This window comes from Sminthopsis crassicaudata, chromosome 4, assembly GCF_048593235.1.
Source record: "Sminthopsis crassicaudata isolate SCR6 chromosome 4, ASM4859323v1, whole genome shotgun sequence".
NCBI classification, from domain to species: Eukaryota; Metazoa; Chordata; class Mammalia; order Dasyuromorphia; family Dasyuridae; genus Sminthopsis; species Sminthopsis crassicaudata.
In genome coordinates, this window is record NC_133620.1 from 382,084,222 (window position 1) to 382,109,124 (window position 24,903).

Genomic DNA, 24,903 nt, shown 5'->3' on the forward strand with positions numbered 1-24,903 from the left:
CTAGTCAAGACTAATCTCTATTGTCTGATGTTGGGACAACTGTGTCTATGTGGCGTATGTCTGCATGTTTGGCCTATTGATTGGGAAGCACTAATTCAGAACATCTTTTGGGTGCATAATTCTTAGAGGTTTTTACTCTTAATTAAAAAATCAAGGGTACATTTTAAATATTGTCCCTCAAGGGTTTGATTCTACTCAATCTGTCAGTAAGTAAACATTTATGAAACATCTACTATTTGCTTGCACTTGTAATGCAATGAAGCACAAATGATAGTCTCTTGCTCTATAGGAGTTTATAATCCAATAGGGGAAATAATATGCAAACAACTATATTCACACAAGCCATATACAGGATAAAAAATTTGGCACCAGAATCAAGAGATTGGGAAATGTGCCTTAAGAAAAGTGAAATTTTAGCTGAGACTTGAAGAAATCCGGGAGGCAGAGCCAAGGAGAAAGCCCAAGGATTCTATGGATATCAGACTATGAGATTTGGAAGGAACCTTCAAGGTGACTTGGTCTGAACCTTTCATCTCACAAATAAGGAAACCATTACTCAGAGGACTCACAATTAGTGAATGTCCAAGCCTGAGTCCATTCGCCAGAGTTTTCATAGCACTTGTTACATTGCTTATACTTTCTCATATTCAATTTTAGTAGTTTTCCATAATAATCCTATATTCTATAGCTGAACGATCATCAATATCTTATATTCTCCTACTAGACTATAAACTCCTTGAGGATGTGGCCCACATGTTATTTATATTTTTATGGTCCCTAGTGCGTAGTATAATGCTTTACACATAAGTGCTTAATAAATGTTTGCTTAATTAAATCAATGCCCCTTTGAGATCCTGGAAGATTTTTACACAATAATTTTTAAGACGTATTCCTCAGATGGGATCTGATGAGAGTAAGCTTTGCTAAAAACCCTTCTTGGTTGCTTTTTCAATCTTGAGTACATGGGATTCCTAATAAAACTTTTTTTTTAATTGAATAAGGAACACTAACCATATTTCGCATCAGAATCTTTACTTGCTTTAATGAAGTAGTAGTTATTAATAGGGAGAGACAACACATTTATTGGTATAGGCATGGAAGTTATCATGGGAATGATGATTTGATCTATAGTGCAATCAGTTAAAATCTCTTTTCCAGGAACAGTGGTGTCATTGACTTGATCACCCTGCCTAGAAAAAGTGGAAAATAAGGGGGTAGGTATTATTGCAGCTGGATAGATAGAAAGATGGCAAGGATGGATGGACAGGATGTGAAATATGGGTCTGGGAAGAAATGTGTTTTAAGCAAAGAATTATGTTCTTCCTCACTTGATTGTTTCATTCCAAAGCACAATTTTAAGGAAAAGTTGTATGCAGGCATGTGGGAAGATGGTTAGATGGGATATGAACCATGGTCTGGAGCTGACTAAATATAGTGGGTTAGTTTAGCTGGTGCTCAATTATTCATCCATAAAGACACATATAAAGATTAACTACTTAATGTCCCATTGTCCTAGGGAACTCTCTAAGATAGAATAATATTAACCATTATTATTTTTTTGGCCATGGATTCTTTGGCACTCTGGTGAAGCCTATGGACTGCTTTTCAAAATAATGCTTTTAAGGGCATAAAATAAAAAACAGAATTACAAAGGAAATCAATCATAATGAAATAGTTAATCAAATATTAAAAAAACCTCTAGATTAAGAACAATTTCTCTAAGACTCTAAGTTGAAGAGAAGGTGCTCATCTTGCATTGGTAGATGAGTTTCTTTCTCTCTATATCAGTTAACTCAATATAGGAAGTTCCTTTCACCTCCTGGACTGGACATGTCTTCTGTCTTGCTTAACAGAATCCTCAAAGGTCTAGAATTCTTCAAATTGAAATCATCATCTTTCTTTTAGATCATGTTGTTTAATACATCCCATTTGTGAAGTGTGACAATGTTAGCAGCCAAGTTAGAAGGACCCAAGAAGAAAAAAGGGCCAAGTAAAAGATGAAAACTCATATTTCCTATCGTAACATTCAACCGCTACTTTTAGTCACCTGCCAGCTGAAAGAAAGGTTAAAGGACCTAGCTGTAATTGGTAAGGTTGTTAATGTCAAGTGATTCCTAGCTTTTTTTCTTGCCCTTAACAAGTACCAAAGTGAGTCTTGTTCTAGGACAGCTGTCATTTTCCTCTTTCTGTCATAAAGGCAGGTATTGCCAACCTTTTTTGTAACAATCTTTCAATCTCTGAGTTGGTTTTCATTATACAGAGCGGGGAGAAAATGGGGCAGGGGGATGTGGAGGAGAGAGAGATCTGTTTTAAGACAAAGAATGATGTTTTTCTCAACCTGATTGTTTCATCCTAAAGCACAAGTTTGGAAAAAGTATGCATGCAGGCAGGAAGGAAGATGGATATCTAAGTGCCAAAATTGAGAATATAGGTCCCACACAATCCCCTTCAGTACTAAGGCTGTGTGTGCCTAGATTCATTAGATGGCCATCAGAGACTTTGGATATATGTCTCTCTCTAGCTTCTATAAAGCAAGTCACATGCTATTTACCTTATTTTTCTTGTATATAAAAATCATGTTAATTACTTTTAACTGGCTTTCTGGAAATCGTGTGTGTGTGTGTGTGTGTGTGTGTGTGTGTGTATGTTACTAGATAGCCAGAGAACTCAAAAGATGTTTAAATTGTAAAGCAAGATGAATGACAAGAAAGATTTCTTTCATGTATAAAGTGGTACATGCTATGTATCATACAGGGTTTCATAGCACCAGTTGGGGAGGGGTCATACATAGGGGAAACCTGTCACTAAGAGACACACTTCCCTTGAGCACACATATCAGGGTTAACTCCTACATTTGAGGCTGCAGAACCACGTATGTCCTCTGCTGATTTGTGAGTTGGAGTCTTTTGCTGCTTTATTCTCTCTGCCCTACTTCTTGCTGCTGGACAGCTCCTTTGAACTCTATTCTCAGCATCTCTTTTTTCTGATGAACATCCAAACTACTCTGCTGTGCTGCTCTCTGCTGACCTTCAGTGACTGCATGACCTTTTCTCCTCAGAAGGAGGGATCTGTCAGCTCTTTAGCTTAATAGCACTGGATACCAGATTTAACTCATTTGTGGCAAAAACTTCAGGCTGCAGGAGAAACCCTTAGGCAGCTTTATATCTGTTATATGAACTTGTATTTCTTCTCATTTTCTCCTTTGACTCTTAATTTCATTGTGTGTGTGTATGTGTGTGTATGTGTGTATGTATGTGTGTGTGTGTGTGTGTGTGTTTAAGTGGGAAGGATCCCTATGATTTCTATCATATCCATTGTCCCTGAAGATTATTTCCCCATAGTCTGTTTAGCAAATGTTTAAAACTACTAGTTCAATGTGATAAGGGTATTTCTTTCAAACTGCTCCCTCAGCTGTACTTAATGCCCTTCATGTTCCATACCAAGCACTGGAGGTGAATGGGGTGGGGAAGATTGTAAATGGTGACCTTTGCTCCCTTTCCAAGTAATGTGAGTAGTTCTGTTCTGGGTTTTGGCCTGAAATAAGTATTTATTAAGTAACTACTATGTACCAGGGTAGTGCTAAAACAGTCCCTTTTCCATTTTCCTGCTCAAGTCAAGGGAAAATAGTGAAAAATAAAGTGGATACTGTAGATTTCATCACCTCAAAATTAAAATAATTCAACTGGACTTAGATCATATTTACATATCATTAAAGATAATACATTTCTACTTCTGGACTGAAACTTGGCATAGAAAAGTGAGTAGATTTGTAATTTCATCGGTACAGAGAATTCCTTTACTAGTGTTGTTTAATGATATCATGGAGCTCTCCTAGGTACCTTTATACAATTCCAATTCTAACACTGGTTAATACCTTCTCTTCAACTTTGAGTTTTAGAGAATTGCTTAGAACACTCAGAGATTAAGTGATTTGCCACATCAAGTAGTTTCAGAAGCAAAAATGGAACTCAAGTCTTTTTGATTTTGAGACCAGCTCTCTATCTATTTTGCTATGCTGTATCTTGATTTAGAGTAGTTCTTAGTATGGCTCATTCAACACTTCATCTCTGTAAAAGCTTTTCTAATCTCTAAAAATGTCCCTTGCATAAACATTATGTACAACACTGATCTTTGTCTTGGTTTGTACTAAATGAATTGTTTGGAGGTCTGAAACCCAGTTCTCTTAGACAAAAAACAAAGCTGTATTATTGTTACTTGCATTTCTGACACCACCCATAACATTCTTTTCTTATGTAAATCCCCAAATAAGCTACAAGAACCTGAAATTTCCTCTTTTGTTCCAAACCTGAAACTAAAGCAATTGGAAAAGAAAAAAAACAAAACAAAACAAAACAAAAAAACCAAAAAACAACTTGTTTTGTGAGTTCCTGTGCCCACCCAAGAGGCCTTTAATTAGTTTGCTAGCAAAAACATATTCACACAGAATTTTCTTTGCTGGCCACAGTCAATACTGCTTAATTTTTTTTTTTTTTAACTCTGGATAAAATAGTTTATATTCTATATGCATCTCCTATTGCAGTAACTTGCAGTTTTTGACTTAGCAGAGAGAAAAACTTAATCATCTGTAGATCTGAAGTACAAAAGGACCATTTAGGTTTTTTTGCTGCATAGAACCTATCATATAGAGTTCTATTTTTTCTTTCTCTTGTAAGCATGCATATGCATAAGCTTAATAATATTTGTAATTAATTGTAAAATTTTAAAAAGCTAGACACCAAAAATACCAACCCTAGTGCTATTGACTAGAATCTTTTCTCCTCACAATAATGTCATTATACAGCTGAGAGACCCTTGATTATTTATATCTGAATAAGTTAGTGATAGACTACTACTGTTTTGTAAGAAATGAGGAAATAAATGATTTCAAAGACATATAAGATTTAATATAGGGAGAAGGAAACAGAACCAGAAAAAAAATTGTACTGTAACATAAATATTTTATAAATGGAAAAAAATTGAAGACTTTTATAAACTAATAAATGAAACAAGCAGAACCAGGAGAATGAATTATCTAAAAGTAGCAGCACTATAAAGAAAAACCTATTTTGAAAGCTATAAGAATTATAACTGACCATTTGAGATTCTAGAGGACTGATGCTAAAATATATTATCTCCATCCAGACAGAGAAGTGATGGATCTAAAGTACAGAGTGAAATATTTTATATGCAACCAATAAAAGAATTTATTTTGCTTGTATATTTGTGACCAAGAATTTATTTTGCTCTTCTCTCTCTCTTTTTCCCCTGAGGCAATTGGGATTAAGTGATTTGCCCAGAGTCACACAGCTAAAGAGTATTAAATGTCTAAGTCTAGATTTGAACTCAGGTCCTCCTGAGTGGTGCTCTATCCACTGTCATCTAGCTGCCCTCCTCCTCCAAAGTGTGGTAGGGCATAGGAGAAAGAGAATATAGATTTCTGTAAATTAAAAAAAATAGGGAGATGGAAGGGAGATGAAGGAAAAAAAAAGCCACTACAATTCACTGTAGACATTTCCACAGTAAAAAGAAGAGTTCACACACTGATTAAATCATAGCTCCACTAAAGTACCCTTACCTAGAGGAGAGCTATAAAAAAATATTAGATATTCAGTGCTAGTTTATTTCTTAGAGGTTTAATTTCCAAAGTTTCTTAAGGAAGTGTGAGCCCCTGTGACCTCTCCTGATTTGATAACATATGGCATAGTCTCTTGTACATAAACAACTCAATTCTTTATTGATAAATAAGAAGTTTGGCAATAATTTAAAATTATAGATTTTTTAAAAAATCAGACATTATAGAACTTAAATTTCCAAATAAAAACTGTCCTCTTTAAGATACTTCATATTATATACCTATTTCAACAATGTTGCCTCCTCTTGGAGGCAAAAACATAGACACATTCCTGTTACTATTCTGGTTAGTAGTAAATCCTTGCCTTTTGGCAATGGTCTTAAAGTTCAATAACTAACAAGAGGCACGTGGATACAAATCTATGAACAAAGTCTTTGATCAAGTGAGAGAGTATTTGTAAGAGCCCTTTAAATGGGCGCCACAGTGCATCGGGAGATTTGAGTGGTCTAGAAGTAATTTCTATGGATATTAGGACTGCCTTGTAGGTGGGATCCTGTCCATTTTGAGATAGCTTCGTAATGGGTGACTCTCTCACTGATTGGCTGTGTGTGTGACCTCACAGGCCCTATGTAAGCCCACTGCGGGCAGAAGTAGCTCTCTTTAACCTGGCGCTCTTCACCCTGGCTCCCTAGCCTGGGTGGCCAAGCCAAGATGGGTAGCCAAAAGAGGTAAGGAGTTTGGTAGTGAACACGTGGGTCTTCTGACCAGGTGTTCACTCGGGAACCAACAAGTCAGGGCATCAGTCAGGGCATTATGTGAGTAGGTATAATAAAGGCTTTTAAGATTACACATGGCTGTTCTTGAGCATGCTACAGGTTATTAAACTATAGATTCAAGAGATTGTGGCCAGAGACCTTTGAAGGCCTCAGAGGAGGTGAGCCTGGTAGAGTTCACACTGCTAAGCACAGTGGTCAAAAGTACTCTGGTGGGTCTAGGACAGACTAGTAATTGTAACTGCCAGGAGAGCACGTTACAAGTATTACCTTGTGTTAAAAATGATGTGTGACTTAAAAATTAATTTAATGTGGCTTGTAAACAGGTCTTAACACAAAGTCAAAGAGATGTCTCCAAAATTGTGTGAATAATTTTGGACTGTTAAAATGAATGTGTAACTTCCCCAATGACAATTTTGAAAGAAAAACCTATTTAAATGTATAGTTCCTGGTTAAAAGCAAGTAAATCTCAAAATTTTGGAATCCAACCTCATATGGACATTTCTATTACAACACCCAATTGGAGAAGGTGATAAGATAGCACACTCTACTTTTTGTCTTAAGTTTAGAAGGTGCCCAAAGATTTTTTTGACATAATTGAAACATTCAAATCTAGGTTAGCCACTTGGGGATTATTCAGTTTGTAGACAATCTACCTCATATTTTGTGACTACCTCCTGTTGCTTTCAATTAGTGTGAACAGAAGAAATGTAACCTAATGTAAATGTTAGGCTAAGTAAACTTAGCAAAGGAAACCTGCTAAAAGTAGCATTGTAGTAATCAAATATCTTGACAACCAACCAATTATAACCAAAATAACTCCTAATTTTGTAGGACTCTAAAGTTTGGACAGTAGTTTAGAATCTAATGTAAAACAAATTTCTGGCTTATTTGTATCAATATCTCCTCCATGACCATGTCAATTTGAGAATTGCCCAGTCTGCAATAGAAATAGGGACAAAGAGGGAAAAAGGAACACCTGAGAGACTATCATCATCCTTTTAGATTTGAATCTAGGCAGCCTTATTTGATAATTGTTCTCATTAGTGATTACTGTCCCTATAAGATGATAGCTTTTGTGTTTGTGTGGTGGAATATTTCACTATTATACAAAAGAAAATATTTAAAATGAAGTTCATCATTTTCTGGATTTATTTTTAGTTCTTTGTGTTGGTATGTGATCTATCCTATTCCTCAATTCTTCCAACAAATAAAAGCTCATTTGGTTGTTGTCATCTACTGTGATCATCTTCTTGATGATCTCCCATGTACTAACTATATGACCCTGGGCAAGTAACTTAACCCTGTTTGCCTCAGTTTCCTCATCTGTAAAATGAACTGGAGAAGGAAATGGCCAGCCACTCTAGCATCTTTAGCATCTTTGCCAAGAAAACCACACATGACATCATGAATTTAGACATGACTAAAATGACTCAACAACAACAGCAGCAGCAACAACAATAGTAACAACAACAATAATTGTCAAGGTTTGATCTTCTGACCATCAGATCTCAAGGGTGAAATACTTAAAAGGGTGCCATCATTCTCTGGCAATTTTCACTATCCAGTAGAGTCATGTTAAATGCTTGAGAATGGGTTTAAGCAGATTGATAACAGTTCTCATCAGTGATTGCTTTTCAAGACTTGGAATGGGACTCTGCTCCCCTCAACTCCATCCTTCTGCCTACAAATATATGTAACATATCTCTCCACTACGGATAAAGTATAGGGCAAAGAATAGTTGGGTGTGATGTTGTTTTTAGTGTGCAGCTATGTTAAAGATACCATTTTGGTCAGTGAAATCTTCAGTACAATGAATACTTCCCTCACTCAAGTGCTTTTAAACAGATAGGTCCATTATTTAGCTGTTTCTGTTTTTAATGCATGAGTTATTCTTTGTGGTTTCCTGTGAAAGGCTATTTACAGTTATATGTTAAGTGCTTATTTTAGGTCACCTCAGTTAAAAATAAATTACTTGAAAAGGTGTTCTATTCAGAAGCAATTCAATTCAGCAACCATTTATTAAATGCTTACTATACTCTAGGAACTATGCTAGGTCATGGATACCAAGACAAAGTATCACACAGTCTCCCTGCATTTGAAGAGCTTATTTGTATTTTGAAGGATATAATAGGTAATTTAAAATAGGGAGCAATGGGGGCCAATGAGAGACCCAGACAAAATACTCAAGGAGAGAGAATTCTTTCAGCATTAAGACATCAGGAAAGGCCATTCCAAAGTGGCATCTGCACTGAGCCTTGACCAAAGGTAAGGGTTTTAATAGGTAAAAGTGAGAGAGAGTACATTCCAGGCATGAGGGACAGCCAATAAGAATGCAGAGTTTGGAAAAAGGAAGGTTCAGTTTAGACAATAGCTATATGAGTAGTTTCATTGGAATATAGAATTCATGAAGGAAAATAAACCTGGAAAAATAGTCTGGAACCAGATTGTGGAAAGGCTTAAATATTAAGCCAAGGAAATTTTATTTTATCTTATTGAAAATAGGCATTTATGTACTAGAGGTTTTTGCTTATTAATTTATTTAGCTAGCTGTTGCCTCTGCTTTTTTATTAATAGCAAGGAAACAGATAGCACAGATATAATCAGTGCTTTAGGAAAATAATTTTGATGGAAAACACTTAGTCTCAGCCATTATGGAACTCAAGGCCTAAAACTGGAAATAAGACACAAAAATGGCTAAATAAAATGTACAACAGTACATGATAAGTATATGGGAGAAAGTATATAATTAATTAAATAAACACTCTAGCATAAAGGAAAGACTAAAGTAGAAGTCATACATAAGAATCATATATGATAAAAAGTTTCAGTCTGTATGAGTAGATGAAGTATCAACAGTGATAACTACATAGATGTGTTAGAGCATCAAAATGTGATAAAAGCAATGAAGGTCATTAACATCAATTTGGGGGGGAGGAGGAGGAGGTATAAATGATAAGTGACATCAAAAATCAAAGGGCTATCAGGAGGAAGGAAAGGAATAGACTTATTTTTGCAAAGTATAGGATAGGCTACATGACCTCGGTGCTTTGTGACTAACATTTTGCACTTGCTATTGTAAAATGCTACTACTGAATCACTGCATGCAAATTTGTTTTCAAGAGACTTTTCAGGACAGATGACTATTGATTGCAAGAGAAATAGGAATAAATGATAATCCCCAGAGGTGACTTTAGTCAATAGCTTTAACCTTCTCCCTGTTCTAAGTTATGCTAGTACTTGGATTTAGATTTAAATGTTGCTTTCTTCCTTTCTAAAACTTTTGATAAAAAGTCACAGAGTAAATAGTGCAGGGAGTCCACAAACTGGTTGCACAGATTTCACTGTGGCTGAGTTTCTCTGAGCTATTGTCAGAGAACTGCTGAAGGGTGTTCATCACACTTTTTTGTGATTTCACTTTTACATGCAGCTGCCTTCCCAGCTAGATTGTGATCTCCTTAAAGAAAGGGACCTTGTATTGTGATGATGGTGGTTTGATAAGGGGAGAAAAGTCTTATATTTACATATGCTGTGATGAAGAGAAGAACATATTTGGAGTCATAAGATTTGATGTTAAGTGCTGGGTTCAAGTTCAAGTCACTTGCTATCACTGTGACTTTGATGTGTCATAATCTTTTTGAACCTCAGTTCCATCTATAAAATACAAATATTAGTAGCTGCATTATTTACCTTGCCAGAGTAGTTGGAAGGGAGCCCTTTGAAAGCTGAAATTGTAGTTGTTCCTGTCAACCTTTCAAGACCTCAATTGTGGTTTTCTTGGCGAAGATACTGGAGCAGTTTGTCATTTTTTTTTGACTGGATTTAATGGATTATTTTGATAGGAAATCAGAGATTAAGTGCCTTCTTTAGGGTCATATAGCTAGGAAGTTTCTGAGGCTAAATTTGAACTCAGGTCCTCTGACTACAGGCTCAGTGCTCTATCCATTGAGTCACCAGTTTCCCCTTAAAAACTGTAAAGTAGCATATAATTAGATTATCACAAATCATATTTTATAAAGCACATTACAATTTATAATGTACTTTTACACATATTACTTATTTAATCGTTAATATAATTCCATAATATTTGGTATATTTTACAAGACCTGGCTCAAATATTGGTACGTAGTAACCATAAGTGCTTCCTCAAAGAAAGGATGAAAATTGTTAATTCTTGACAACACTGATATTGCCTATTTGTGATATGTGGACAACTTAAGGAAGCCAGTTGGCACAATGCTGCCTGTAGTCAGGAAGAATTGAGTTCAGAATCAGCCTCTGATACTTACCAGCTCTGGAGCTCTGAGCAAATTATTGAACTTCTTTAAAAATTTTTTTTATTAAATTTAATTTTCAAAAGACATACATGGATAATTTTTCAACATTAACCTTTGCAAAAGCTTGTGCTCCAATTTCCCCCTCTTTCCCCCATCTTGTCCCCTAGGTAGCAAGTAATCCAATCATAGTTAAATTCATGGCAAAAATATATGTTAAATCCAATTTTGCACACATATTTATACAATTACCTTGCTGAACAAGAAAAATCAAATCAAAAAGGAAAAATGAGAAAGAAAATAAAATGCAAGAAAACAACAACAAATGTGAAAATGCTATGTTGTGGTCCACAAACAGTCCCCACAATCCTCTCTCTGAGTGTAGTTGGCTCTCTTCATCACAAGGTCATTGGAACTGAATCATCTTATTATTGGTAAGAGACATGTGCATCAGAATTGATCATTGTTATTATCTTGCTATTTCCTTGTATAATAATCTCCTGATTCTGCTCATTTCACTTAGCATCAGTTCATGTAAGATTCTCCAAGCCTCTCTGAAATTATTGAACTTCTGCTTGCCTCAGTTCTTTCAATGGAAAAATGGGGATAATAGTAGCACTTACTTCCCAGCATTGTTTGAAAATCAAATGAAATAATATTTATGAAACACTTCACAGCAAGTCTCTGGAATGTAACAGATGCTATCTAAGTGGTAGCTATTATTATCCATTCTTATTCTGAAGATGAAATGCAGCTCAGTTTTAATCTCTTGTCATCAAGTGCTGCTTCCTTTCTTCCTCAATAGATCTATGCTCAGAAAATGAAAATTAATTTAAACATTAGCCTAATTAAACTATAAATGTAAATCTGTATGAATAATAGAAACCATAACATTCCTTATAAAATCAAGTAGAAATCATTTTTGGTATATAGATGTTACTGTTTCTACATAGCAAGAAAGATAATTGAGTATTGACTTATTATATTATTATCATGATGATTATTATTTTAGACCTATGATTTGATCAATGTAGGGAACTCTCAGTCTTCTGCCATGCATTCAGCAGTTGTTCAGTAATAAAGTTTTAGAGTCATTTGATATCTCTGAGAGATTAAGAAATTTGCCCATGGTTATACAGCAGATATGTATTAGGAGAAATTGAGACTGTATCTTCCTGACTTAACTCCTATGTTAAGTCTTATTCTATCTTAAGTCCTGGGCCAAAGGTTTTCTTGTTGAATATTTTAATTATATTTCTCTGTATGGTAATGTTTAACTGCCACTAATTAAGAAGACCATTTCCCACTCTATTTTGTTTCCATTCTTCTAGCCTTCAAGAGAGGGAGCAGTCACTCAGCTTGGCCATTAAAGAAATTACATCAAAGGTAAATCCTTCCAAACTATCCTTTTTTGTTAACCATCCACATATAAAAAAATGAAGAAGTGATTTCTTAAAATATTTAAAAATAAATGTGTGTGAGTATATACATGCATTCATGCAATAAATATATACATACATTTTTTATGTATCTCTTTTAATCTATTTCTTGTCTTGACTAGACTGTCAATTATATGTAGCAAATGAAAATCCCAAATGACAGTTTCTAGTAATTAATAATCAATTTATTAATTAGACTAGTCATTAATCAATAAATTGATGATCAGTGTTTTTTTCTCAGTTACTAAAGATGCCAGTAGACTCTGAAATATTTTAAATCAGGTGAATTTTCTGACAGAGAACTCCCTTGACAAGTGAACATTAAATAGGTGGACATTACATGAGGAGTTAGGCTAAAAATCTTCAGCTCCTCCTGCAAAGAACACAGCTTGATCATAATTTTCAGCTTATTTGAGGCATCTGGGAGAAGCCACTTTTTTTGGACCTCTCTGGCTAGTTTTCTCTTTTATAAGCTGGGTCTCCCTAAGCTATAATGGAAAGGACCAAGGGCAAAGAGACATGTAGTGGGGAAGAGGTTTAGCTGAGGTTGACTTGTTTATAGAGTAAAGAAAAAGAAAGGGTCTTTGCCCAGGTAGATGGCTTGGGTTTGGGAAATTACCTTATTCAGATACCCTTCAAAAATTGACTGATCTTTTCAAGAGCTTTAACAAAAATAGGAGGGAAAGAATGGATCTCAAATGAATTATTAGTATAATAGTATAATATTAACTTTTCTCATTTAGATGGGTTTAGCCTACTAAAATCAGTTTGGAATATAGGAAGATAAAGGAATTTACTTACATTTGGCTTAACATACACACACACACACACACTGTTACCTGCTCCTAGCTTAACTAAAACTTACTGTGAATTTATGGGGAAAATAAAACCATTTTTTTCTGAGTCTCCTTCAGACTCTGAGAAATGTAAATATAAGAATGTAAATGAACAAATGTTCTTCAGAGTCCATTTTGGATTGAAAATGCCAGTAGGATATTAGATCCAATTTGGGCATTGACAATAACTTGGTTTTGGGTCCTGATTTTTGTCTTGGAATGAGCATTGAATGTAACTCATTACTTTCTTTTGAGGGTCATAGGACACTCATGAAACAGATAACAACCCAGTCCTTCTTTCTTTAGGCCAGAGAAGATCTGGCAACTCAGAGGCCTAAGGCTCTTTATATATATGAATCTCTTCCATTTTTTGTGGTAAGAAATTGGGTGAATTCCTCCCTTTATTCTGATATTTTGGCCCCACCCTTTTTCCATTCTTGGATAAGTACATTTATAAAAATGGCTACTTCAGCTCAGAGAAAACCTGGCAACTCAAAACCATAATGTTCCTGGACAATTGGATCTTACATCTTCCATTCTTCAAGATCTTAGGTAATTTTAAGTTCCCCTAGAGATAGTTATTTTGGGTGAAAGATAACTGATTTCTTTTCTGCTAGACAGTTTAAGCATCCCTTTCAGTATATTTATCTACCTATTGTGTGACCTGCCCAAAGCTGAGGTCATTATGGGATGAATGAGGTGGGAGAAAGAGTTGAAAATAGACTTTCGGGATATTGGGGAAGATTAGATTAATCCAGCAGCAACTGAAAGTATGTACAACTGCAATTTAATAAGGAGATTTATAAATCTCATTTTATATTAACAGTGACAGCTTGAAAGATAGATTTGTTCAACAAAGGAGTGGCTGACCCAATTATGATTAACAGAGGCTGTTAACTAAAATAAGAAAGAGTGTACATAAATTAGATGAGACATAAGAATTATGGCCAGTGTTTTAGAATTAGCAGAAATGTTCTTAACTGCCCTAGTAACATTCTTAGTTGAGTGACTGTAAAATGTAATTCAGCTGGGCTCTGCATGATCCCCAGGAGAGAGGGCAGGAGGTGCAAATGTATCTAGGACACCTGCATTGTAATTCCAGGGAGTGGAACACAGAAAAATCTCAGGGCCGGAGAAAGTTAGTGAAATCTATTGTTTTGGACACATGAGTACTTTAACACTGCCAGAACTGACTTTAGTTTGGAGAAAAGGCTACCAAAGGTCCTTGGGCTCCCTAAAAATTAGCAAAGAAGAGCATGAGTTTATAGGGGGAAGTGATGAGTGATATTAGTCAAGATTGTTGAAGTTTTGCCCACTAAAAAAGATATCAATTTCTTTTCATAAGAATCAAAACAATGGAAGATATTTGTGTCTGGAGAAATCTAGGTTCTTTTATGCAATAGAACTGAGTATTTATTTTGGGCTTTTCATTCCCAATTGGATTAATTTTAGCTCTTGAACACATCTCAGATTTCTAATGAGAGAGCATAGTTGCTAATTTCAAGGCTTCTCATTAGACCAATGTCTTTTTTGCAGTGAGAAAACACCCCAATTGGCTCATTTATTGTTATTCAATCAGTATTGTGTGCACTTGAAGGCGTGTTTGTTTGCCTATTTGGCTCCTTACAACCTGGATACATGCAGATTGAAAATGGGACTTTCTCCTTATGTTAAAAAAAAAAAAAAAAAAAAGACTAAGTGAAGAGAACTCAGAAAAAGATACCTGGGATGTAAAGTTTTTATTGTTTTGTTAAAAATCAAAGAAACAATAGAAGCAATGTGTAGAATAGTACCGAAAATTCTGATGAAAACTACACATTTTACTGAGATTTTTTGATCTGTTTGTAAAATACATATTTTTTTGGGAAAGGGGTATGTATGATATGAGATAGCATCAACTAAAACCCATCAAAATTCAGTGTAGCCATTGGAGGTCTGGTAGAGGTCTGCTGCCTGATTTTATAACTTGGTTATTGGGATATGTGGTTGAGTTATGGGCTAGCCCAGTGTATGTTTTTGAGTAGCTCCCACTGGGGTCCCTTGGCAATAGAATGTGGAGTTTCTTTTGTCAACTCAGAGACTCTCTAGAGTTTTCAGTGGATTGCTCTTGACTTCCTAGAGTGAATTATGAATCCTGGCTGTCTGTCTCCATTTAGGTTTGTACAAGTCAGAAACTGTGCAGCACTTTGAGGAGGAAAGTGAATGAAATTGAAACCCAACTACCAGCTCTGCTTGAAGCCAAAATGCTTGCTGTTTCAGGTAAAGTGACTGGGACATTAAAATTAAAGGGAAATTCAAAGGGAATATTTAAGGGGATTCATTTAAAAAACATATGTTGGACAAATTTCAAGGTTGTATTTTAGGCTTTTTCAACAACTTGTTTTTATTTTCTGTTCTGAATGGAATTTGTTTACAGGCTGCTATTGACTTGAAGATCTCAGAGCACTTTTAATGGAATCTTACATTTACATAGTATTAACCCTGTAGAGAAATGTAGAAATAGCACATCTTATCAAAATATAACTATGTACTATGAGTGTGTGTGCATACACAAAGTTGTTTTTAATTTTATTTATTTGTTTATTCATTTATTCACTCATTCACTCTTTGGTTTGTTCTTTGTATATAACTCAACCTTTTTCAAGATAGAGGACCTGTATTTCTTTTGCATTTTGCATTATCCTTGCCACTCTTAGATTGCTATCATACATCTTAATTAATATGATGATATCATTCCTGTGGAAAAGTGAAGGCATCATAAATTAAAAGATATATGTATGGACATAAGAAGGCCATTCATGGAGGTGGGAGAAGTTCTTAGAATTGTACGTCCATTCTAAATATCCAGAAACTACACACTCTTCTCTTGGTAATTACGAGTCAATATATTTCAAAATATCCACAAGCCAGGCATTCTGAAAACAATAAGCTACTTTCCATTTGCATAAGGCTTCACAATATGTTTTCACACATTATTTATTTGATCCTCACAAAAGCTCTGTGAAATAGGTAGCTATCATTTGAGCTTTGTCATTCATTAGGATCAATCACAGGGCCATATTGTATTCTTTCAGTTGTTTCCAACTCTTTGACCCCATCTGGAGTTTTCTTGGCAGAGATACTGAATGATTTGCTATTTCCTTTTCCAGCTTGTTTTACACATGAGGAACTGAAGCAAACAAGGTTAAGTGACTTGGCCAGGGTCACACAGCTAGTGTCTGATGCCAGATCTGAACTCAGGAAGAATCTAACTGACTTCAGGTCCAGTGCTCTATCCACTATTCCACTTAGGTATCCTATTATATTTGACAGATGAGAAAACTGAGTCACAGATATGTTAAGTAACTTGCCTGACATGAGCCAGCTAATTAGTGATATCTGAACTTAGGTCTTTTAACTTAACTTTTTGATAACGCTAATGATTCGGGATTCTTAATTTGAGATCTGTGAACTTGTTTAATTTTTTTTTTTGATGATTGATTTCCTTTGTAATATATACTTGATTCTATATTATAATATCATATAATATTAATATTATGTTACTATATATATGATATATATATATATATATGTAATATTATTCTGAGAAGGGATCCATGACATACAAAAAAAGATTAATATCTCATCCCCTAAGATTATGGAAGCCACCCTAACCAAAACCCTTGGTACAGTGGATGGAGAGTTGGACTTAGGGCTAGAAAGATCTGATTTCAAATTCTTCCTTAGATGTTTACTTACTGTGTGATGCTAGAAAAGTCATGTCATATTTCTGGCTTTCAGTTTTTTTCAGGAGGAGTTCCAAGCCTAAAGGCTTCTAAGATCCCTTTTAACCCTAAACCTACGCTCTTGTCATCTTTACTAGTGTCCAGCTTCGTGAAAGATTACATGGGATCATGGGAAACTAGTTTAGTTCTACAATAAAGGCATTGAATATTTGCTGAGTTTTATAGGTTGGATGAACCCAAAAGCCTATTAACTTCAGAAGAATCATAAAAATTTAACAAAAAGGTATAATAATTACATGTATGGGTTTTAAATGACATTTGAAAATGGAATACAGTAATTGGCAGCTTCTGCTCTTCAGATCATTAAACAACTAATGTTGGCAGCTAAAGAGCAATTTGGTCCCTGGCGCAGTCATGCATGTTATTTACAACTAGAGAAACAGTGAAATGTGAACGTGGGGCCGGCTTGTAACAGCTTTCCATGTCATTTACTTGAAATTACTGCCCCATTTACAAGGAGGGGGAACAAGATTGAACACAATTTTGATTCTGGGTTAGACTACTTGTCTTTGTTAATCAGTCAGTTTGCTCCAGGAATACAGCCCAGGTGGATGCTTCTCCATTAACAGAAGGAGGCAGTAGAGGTGTAGGTGTACCTTGTTCGGGTGGGAATAGTATTTTTTCCAAATATCCAGGAAATGGATATATACTGTGCACTTTATGAATATTGTCTCCTTTTATCTTCACAATATCCCTGGGAAGTAGATGCTATTATTACCCCATTTTTATAGATGAGGAAATTGAGGCAGACACAGATTAAGTGACTTTCCCAGGCTCACACAACTGGGTTAGTATTTGCCAGTCACACTTTGAAATGCTCTAGTAAATCACTTGCTTTCAGTCCTATGTTAGTTGTAGCAGTGCATTTTGGAACATGACTCCCTGCCATTGTTTGCTGGAGGCAGTTGTTATCCTTTAGGATCACATCATTATTATTATTATTTTTCTTTTAAGGCATTTTCACAGGACAGGATTAAAGGGTTATTCTTCCCTTTAATTAGTTTACTTTTCTTCTTCCTTCTTTACTGAGTCCTGCCACCAGAGCTATCCTTCTCTACCTCTATACTTCCTCACTAGATCCTTCAGAGAGAGGGCTGTATAATTTGGGAATGTCCCCAGTGCAAGGATGGGGGAGACTTCTGTCACTGAAGCCCTGCCTGGGCTAGATATCCAACTGGGCATCCCCAAGTGGAACATAGATTACACTTTCCAATAGAAACAGTGCTATAGACAATAAATTCTAGAGTTCTACCAACACTATGCTTCAGTTTAATCATAGGTTGAATTGGCTTTTGTAGACTGGAAAATAATGATTTCTTCAAACATTGTTTCTCTGGGGAAATTATTCTGTGTTTAAGGCAACAGAGTTGCAAAACTCACTAGAAAAACTTCCTTTTAAAAAACCCGTTTCTAAGTTAGGACCTCTTTATGCTAAGAAAGCTAGAGCCCCATTATCTGATTACATTTGCATTTGTCTTAGGAAAGAACACAGGGCCACCCATGTTCTGAGTTTATTCCCTTGGATCAGGGGATCTCAAACTATGGCCCATGGACTACATGCTGAGGGCTGAGGACGTTTATGCGGCCTGCCGTGTTATGGCAAATGGGCTGAGGGCTGGAGACAGAGTGTGAGTTTTTGTTTTTATTATATTTCGGCCCTCCAACAGTCTGAGGGACAATTTAAAAAGTTTGAGGACCACTGCCTTGGAGTATTTGTGCCTGAAAAGGGGAAAGAAAAATTGAGATATAATATTTAAGGAGCTATAATCCTTTGACTTGGATATAGAGTATCTAAGGAAAGAGAGCTCCCTTTAGTTCTCATGTGCTCTGCACCTGCCATTCTTTCTACAGTTATGCGATAGACTAAACGTCTGAGGATGAATATAGTGCAAAAAGTCCCCAAGAGTACAAAAGGTTCTATTTTTATTCTTATTCTTGATCTCAGCATGAATGAATTCAGTGTTGTACTTTATATTTCCAATGCGTTAGTTTTAGATGCCTTTTTCATAATGGAGCTGTGGACAAAATCCAGTTTTTTTCAAGGAAAGGGAGGAAAGAAGCCTGGGTTTTAATATTGGCTCTGCCTCAGTTCAATCTTCTAGGCCTCTGTTTCCTCATCAATAAAATAAGAGGAATTGTGCTAAACCATTCACAAAGTCTTTTCTAATTCTATGGTTCTATGACACCGCATTGACTAATAACATAACAACATTGTCTAGTAATGTTAATTCAGAAAAGGACTATTTCTCTAGAGCTTCTGTTAACTATGTGGCAATATTGACCTTGAAAAGTTACCAATTGTTCTTATCTAGACACATCTGAAAAATTATGAAAACTATGCAAGGTAATACTCTACCAGAAGTACCAACCCATAGATATGAAAGTACTTTATTATGATTTTGGAAAACCAGGCCAGAAGAAAGTGCTGGAGCTGATATGGAAGGTCCCACAAATTGAAGATGATGGCAAATGTCCCTAAGGAGTAAGAAATTCATGCTCATACTTTTTAAAGAAAAGAAGTAGTCTGGTACAGTGGAGAATTGATGAAACTGATATCAGAATACTTGGGTTTAAATCATTCCTCTCTTTGTTATTAATAGTAAGACTTTGGGAAAATCTCTTTATCTCATTAGATTGTGAGCTACTTGAGGACAAGGACTATCCTTTGGCTTTTTTGTATCCCTAGTACTTAGATGGTAGATATTTAATACATATTTATTCAATGACTTATTGATCTTTCTGGGCCTCAAGTAATAGCTTAAGAGACTGTATTGAACATTTATCTATTCTAGTATAACATTTAGCCAAAACATTTAAACAGAGAGAATCAAAGAATTGTGACTATGTTTGAAAGAAAAACTTGTCTTTCCCCCCACCTTTTAAATGGTGTTTTGATTTTCAAAATACATGCAAAGATAGCTTTGTGGATTCCAGATTTTTCTCCCTCTCCTTTCCCCTTCTCTCTCCCCATAACAGCAAGCAATCTAACATGGGTTAAATGTGTGCAATCCCTCTAAATATATTTCCATATTTGTCATGCTGAGAAAAAAAAATCAGATCCAAACAAAAAATGAGAAAGAAAAAAAAACAAGCAAAGAAACAACAATAAAAGTGATCCACTTTTAGTCTTCATAGTTCTCTCTCTGGATACAGATGGCTCTCTCCATCACCAGTCTATTGGAATTGCCTTGAATCACCTCATTATTGAAAAGACCCAAGTCCATCAGAGTTGATCATCACCTAATCTCATTGTTAGTGTGTACAATGCTTTCTTTGTTCTCACTTCATTATTTGATACTAATTCATGTAACTTTCCAGACTTTTCTGAAATCATCCTGCTCATCATTTCTTATAGAACAATAACATTCCATTACATTCATATACCATAACTTATTCAGCCATTCCCCAACTGAGACACATCCATTCAATTTCCAGTTTTTTGCCACTACAAAAAAGGGTTACTACAAACATTTTTCATATATAGGTCCTTTTCTCTCTTTTATGATCACTTTGGGATACAGACTCAATAGAGTCTACTGGACCAATGGATATGCACACTTTTATAGCCCTTCAGGCATAGTTCTAAATTGCTCTCCAGAATGGTTGGGTTATTTCATATCTCTACCAACAATGTATTAGTGTCCCATTTTTTCCACATTCCCTCCAATATCTGTCATTATCTTTTCTTGCAATCTTAGCTACTCTGAGAAATGTGAAGCACTACTTTAGAGTTGTTTTACTTTGCATTTTTCTAATCAATAGTGATTTAGAGCATTTTTAATATGATTATAAAAGGCTTTGATTTCTTTATCTAAAGATTGCCTCTTCATATCTTTTGACTATTTGTCAATTGGGGAATGACATTCTTATAGATGTGAGTCAGTTCTCTATATGTTTTAGAAATGAGGCCTTTATAAAAAAACATGGGTTGTAAAATTGTTTCTCAACTTTCTGCTTCCCTTCTAATCTTGGTTGATTGGTTTTGTTTATGCAAAACCTTTTAATTTAATGTAATCAAAGTTCTCCATTTTGCATTTCATAATGTTCTCTAGTTCTTCTTTGTCCATAAATTCTTCTCTTCCTTAGATCTGAGAGGTAGACTATCCCTTGTTCTCCTGATCTGTTTTATAGTATGAGGTCTTATGTCTGAATCATGAACCCCTTTTGACTTCATCTTGGTATAGGATGTTAGATATTAGTCAGTGCCAATTTTCTGCCATACTATTTTCCAGTTTTCCCAGCAATTTTTGTCAAATAGAGAATTCTCATCCTAGAAGCTGGAGTTTTTGGGTTTATCAAATGCTAAATTATGATAATCATTGACTATTATGATTATCCCACTGATCCACAACTCTGTTTTTTAGTCAGTACCAAATGGTTTTAATGACTGACACTTTATAATATAATTTTAGGTCTGGTAAATTAGGTTACTTTTCTTTGCATTTTCTCATTAATTTCCTTGATATTCTTGAGGTTTTTTTCCCTCTGAGGCATTGGGGTTAAGTGACTTGCCCAAGGTCACACATCTAGGAATATATATCTATATATCTATATTTGAATGTTCAAAAAGGAAAAAAAAAAGGTATTTTTTTTCTATTTAATTTTATTCTCTCTCTCGTTAATAAGATAAGAAATATGAGATAAGGTATGTATTTTTAAAAATTCAAACTTCATTTTTTATTATGAATGTAATAGAAGGGAGAAAACAATGAGAAAGAAAAAAGACACAAAATGTGAAAATATTATGTATTGATCCACATTCAGTCTCCATAATTATCTTTCTGGATATAGATGGTATTTTTCATCCCAATTCTATTTGAATTGTCTTGAATCACAACATTGCTAAGAGCCAAGTCCATCACAATTGATCTTGCTGATACTGTGTATAATATTCTCTGGCTCCACTCACTTTACTCAGCCTCAGTTCATACAAATCTTCCCAAGTTTTTTCTGAAATCAGCCCATCTATCATTTCTACCATTTCTTATGGAATAATAATATTCCATTATATTCATATAATATAACTTATTCAGCCATTCCCCAATTTAGGTGCATCCCCTCAATTTCCAATTCCTCACCACTATACAAAAAGACTGCTGCAAACCTTTTATTTTTTACCCCCACACATTGGTCCTTTCTCTTTTTTTAATGATTATTTTTGGATACAGATTATCTTTTCCTGTAAACTTAGGCAGTTTGAGAAGTATGAAGTGGTACCTCCGAGTTGTCTTAGTTTGCATTTATTTAATTGATAATGCTTTAGAGCATTTTAGAAATAACTAATCTGTTCGTATTCTTTGATCTTTATCAATTGGGGAATGATTTATATGTTTAAATTTATATTATATTATATAAATAAATTTATATGTATAAATTTCAGCTAGTTCTCTATATATTTTAGAAATCAGGCTCTCATCAGAAACATTGGCTGTAAAAATTGTTTCCTAACTTTCTACTTTCCTTCTAATCTTGGCTGCATTGATTTTATTTGTGCAAAATCTTTTTTAATGTAATCAAAATTATTCATTTCGCATTTCACAGTGTTCTTTAGTTTTTCTTTGGCCATAATGTCCTCTCTTCTCCATAGATCTGAGAGGTAGATTATCCCTTGTTCTTCTAATCTGCTTATAGTATCAATCCTTATGTCTAAATAATAAACCTATTTTTATCTTATCTTGGTATAAGACTTTACATATTAGTCAATGTCTAGTTTCTGCCATACTATTTTCCAATTTTCTCAGCAATTTTTGTCAAATATTGAATTCTCATCCCATATGTTGGAGCCTTTGGATTAATCAAACAGTAGATTACTATAGTCATTGTGAAAAAAAAACTCAAAACAAAACAAAACACTGAAAGATTACATGGTGATTGTTATTTTCCCTTTGATTTCATTGAGTAATTCTATCTAAGCCACGGTGCATTGTATTTGATTTATTAAAAATGCAAAGTAGGAGATTTAAGTACTGAATATCATTGTTTTTCATTTTCATGATGAAAATATCATGAGGATTTTTGATCTCCTCTGCTTAGGGAACTTTCAGTGTGAGAGCTCCCTTTACTGACACTAATAATCATCCCTAGTTTGTGATTTAGTCATAGGACATTAAGAAAAAATTACTTTACAGATAAGAAAATAAAGCACAAGCTCACATACATGTAGTAAGTCAGAGCTGACATTTGAATATAATTTTCCTTTTTTTTCTACCTTTGTCAGTCTTATATGTGTTAAAGAGAAGCTGAGTTGTTTTAAATTTCTTCTTGTTTTAATAGTAATTTGAAGCAATTAAAATTTTTAATACTTTGAATTTGATATTTTGAATTTAATAATTTGAATTTGAAAACTTCCTGTTTATATTTTTTGAAGATTTATCTCTTGGGGAATGGTTCTTATTTCCTATATATTTAAATTTGTTCATCATATATCTTGGACATGAAGCCTTTAGCAGAGAAATTTCATCAAGGGTTTTCCTCCAATCAGTTTCTCATATAATTATAAGTGCATTGATTTTGTATGTAGAAAAAAAAATAAAACTTTTACATTTTATGTAATTAAAACTTTCTATTATGTCTCCTCTAATAGTTTTCATGCTTATTTATTTTGTAGGGGTGTGTGTCTCTCTTTCATCTACTCCAATTATTTTTCAGTCATGTTTAACTCTTCTTGCCCCATTTGGGATTTTCTTGGCAAATATATTGAAATAGTTTGCCATTTCCTTCTTCAGCTCATTTTATGGATGAGGAAACTGAGGCAAACAGGGTTCGGTGACTTGCTATAATGTAATTTATACCTATTTCTTGAATTTGTTTATGATATCCTTTAAATCCAGTCTATTTGAAGATATTTGGAGCTTATTGTGATATGATATGAAATGTTAATCTAACTTCTGCCAAACTGATTTCCAATTTCTCAGAAGTTTGTATGATAGAAAGTCCTAAATGCAGTAGTTGTAGTTCTTGGGTTTATCAAATATCATACAACTATGTTCACTTGCTTCTGGATTTTGTCTGCTAAATATGTTCCATTGGTCAACTTTTCTATTTTAAATTATAGTCTGGTGTATTTGATCTTGAATTCTTATAAAATTCTGGAATGCATAAAGGGGATTCTTTATGAATATTTAGGAAAGGAAATATTTATGACTATAAGCTCACATGGTTTCATTAAGAATTATCATACATACTGAACTCATTCAGTAGAATGCTGTAAGCATTTTATAGGATAATCGAGCATGAGATTATAGGTTCAGATTTGTAAAGATCATTTAGTCCAACCAAGTAATGAGAAAACTGAGGCCAGAGAATTGAAGTGACCAAGATCATTCAGCCAATAAAGATGGAATTCAAACGAATGATTTTTGTTGCCAAATTTATAACTCTTGGTACAATATCTCACTCTCTTTCACTCTCAGACATCAAAACATTGTGTATATGTTCTGGATAAGGCAGATAAATGTGAGGTAGATAGTGGAGCAATTAGGTAGATTTGGAACTGATGAATTTATTACAAACAAATATTACAGGATCAGTTTAAAGCTGGAGAGAGACATGTCTATTGATGTACCTCAGGGAGTTGTTTTTGGCCATGTTCTGCTTAACATTCTTATTAATGATTCAAAGGAAGGCATAATGGCTTATTTATCAAATTTGTAGTTGATAGACAAATTTTGGAAGGATATGACTAACAGATTGAATGATAAAATTGGGATCCAAAAAGATCTGGACAGGCTGAAATGGTTGGCTTACACTACCAAGATAAAATTTGATATGGATAAATGTAAGTTGCCTCACTTAAATTAAAAAGTACAAGATAGGGGTGACATGGATAGAATAATAAAATAAAATAATATAAAATAACAAATTCAAATAAAAAAAGTTCAGGGGGTTATTGGACATCAAACCAATTGTAAATTGATATTGGAGTATAGTAGCCAAAAAGAGCTATTGTGATTTTTATTCTGTATTTATAGACATGTTAGAAGTGTATTTCTCCACTGTTCTTGACTCTGCTCAAACTACATCTAAAAAATACGGTATTCTGTTCCATGTACCACATATTAGAATACCCATGGGCAAACTGGATGGGATCTAAGGTAGTACTGCTATATGTTGAAGGGCACCATGTGAGTAACCACTGGACAATTACTGAGAGTTAACTGGACCTCTAGATGCTGTCTTAAGATTATGCTGTTCTGATTTATGAGAACTCGTCATATACATATAG

General features: G+C 34.6%; 1 protein-coding gene across 1 annotated transcript in view; it reads left to right on the plus strand.

Annotated features, from left to right (window-relative positions):
* The window catches only part of DISC1 (DISC1 scaffold protein), a 491,977-nt gene that overhangs the window by 169,965 nt on the left and 297,109 nt on the right, over positions 1-24,903 (plus strand). Inside the window, exons 7-8 of the mRNA XM_074262397.1 lie at positions 11,951-12,005; positions 15,051-15,153. Coding sequence (XP_074118498.1) covers positions 11,951-12,005; positions 15,051-15,153 — 158 coding nt within the window. The remainder of the gene's footprint in view (positions 1-11,950; positions 12,006-15,050; positions 15,154-24,903) is intronic.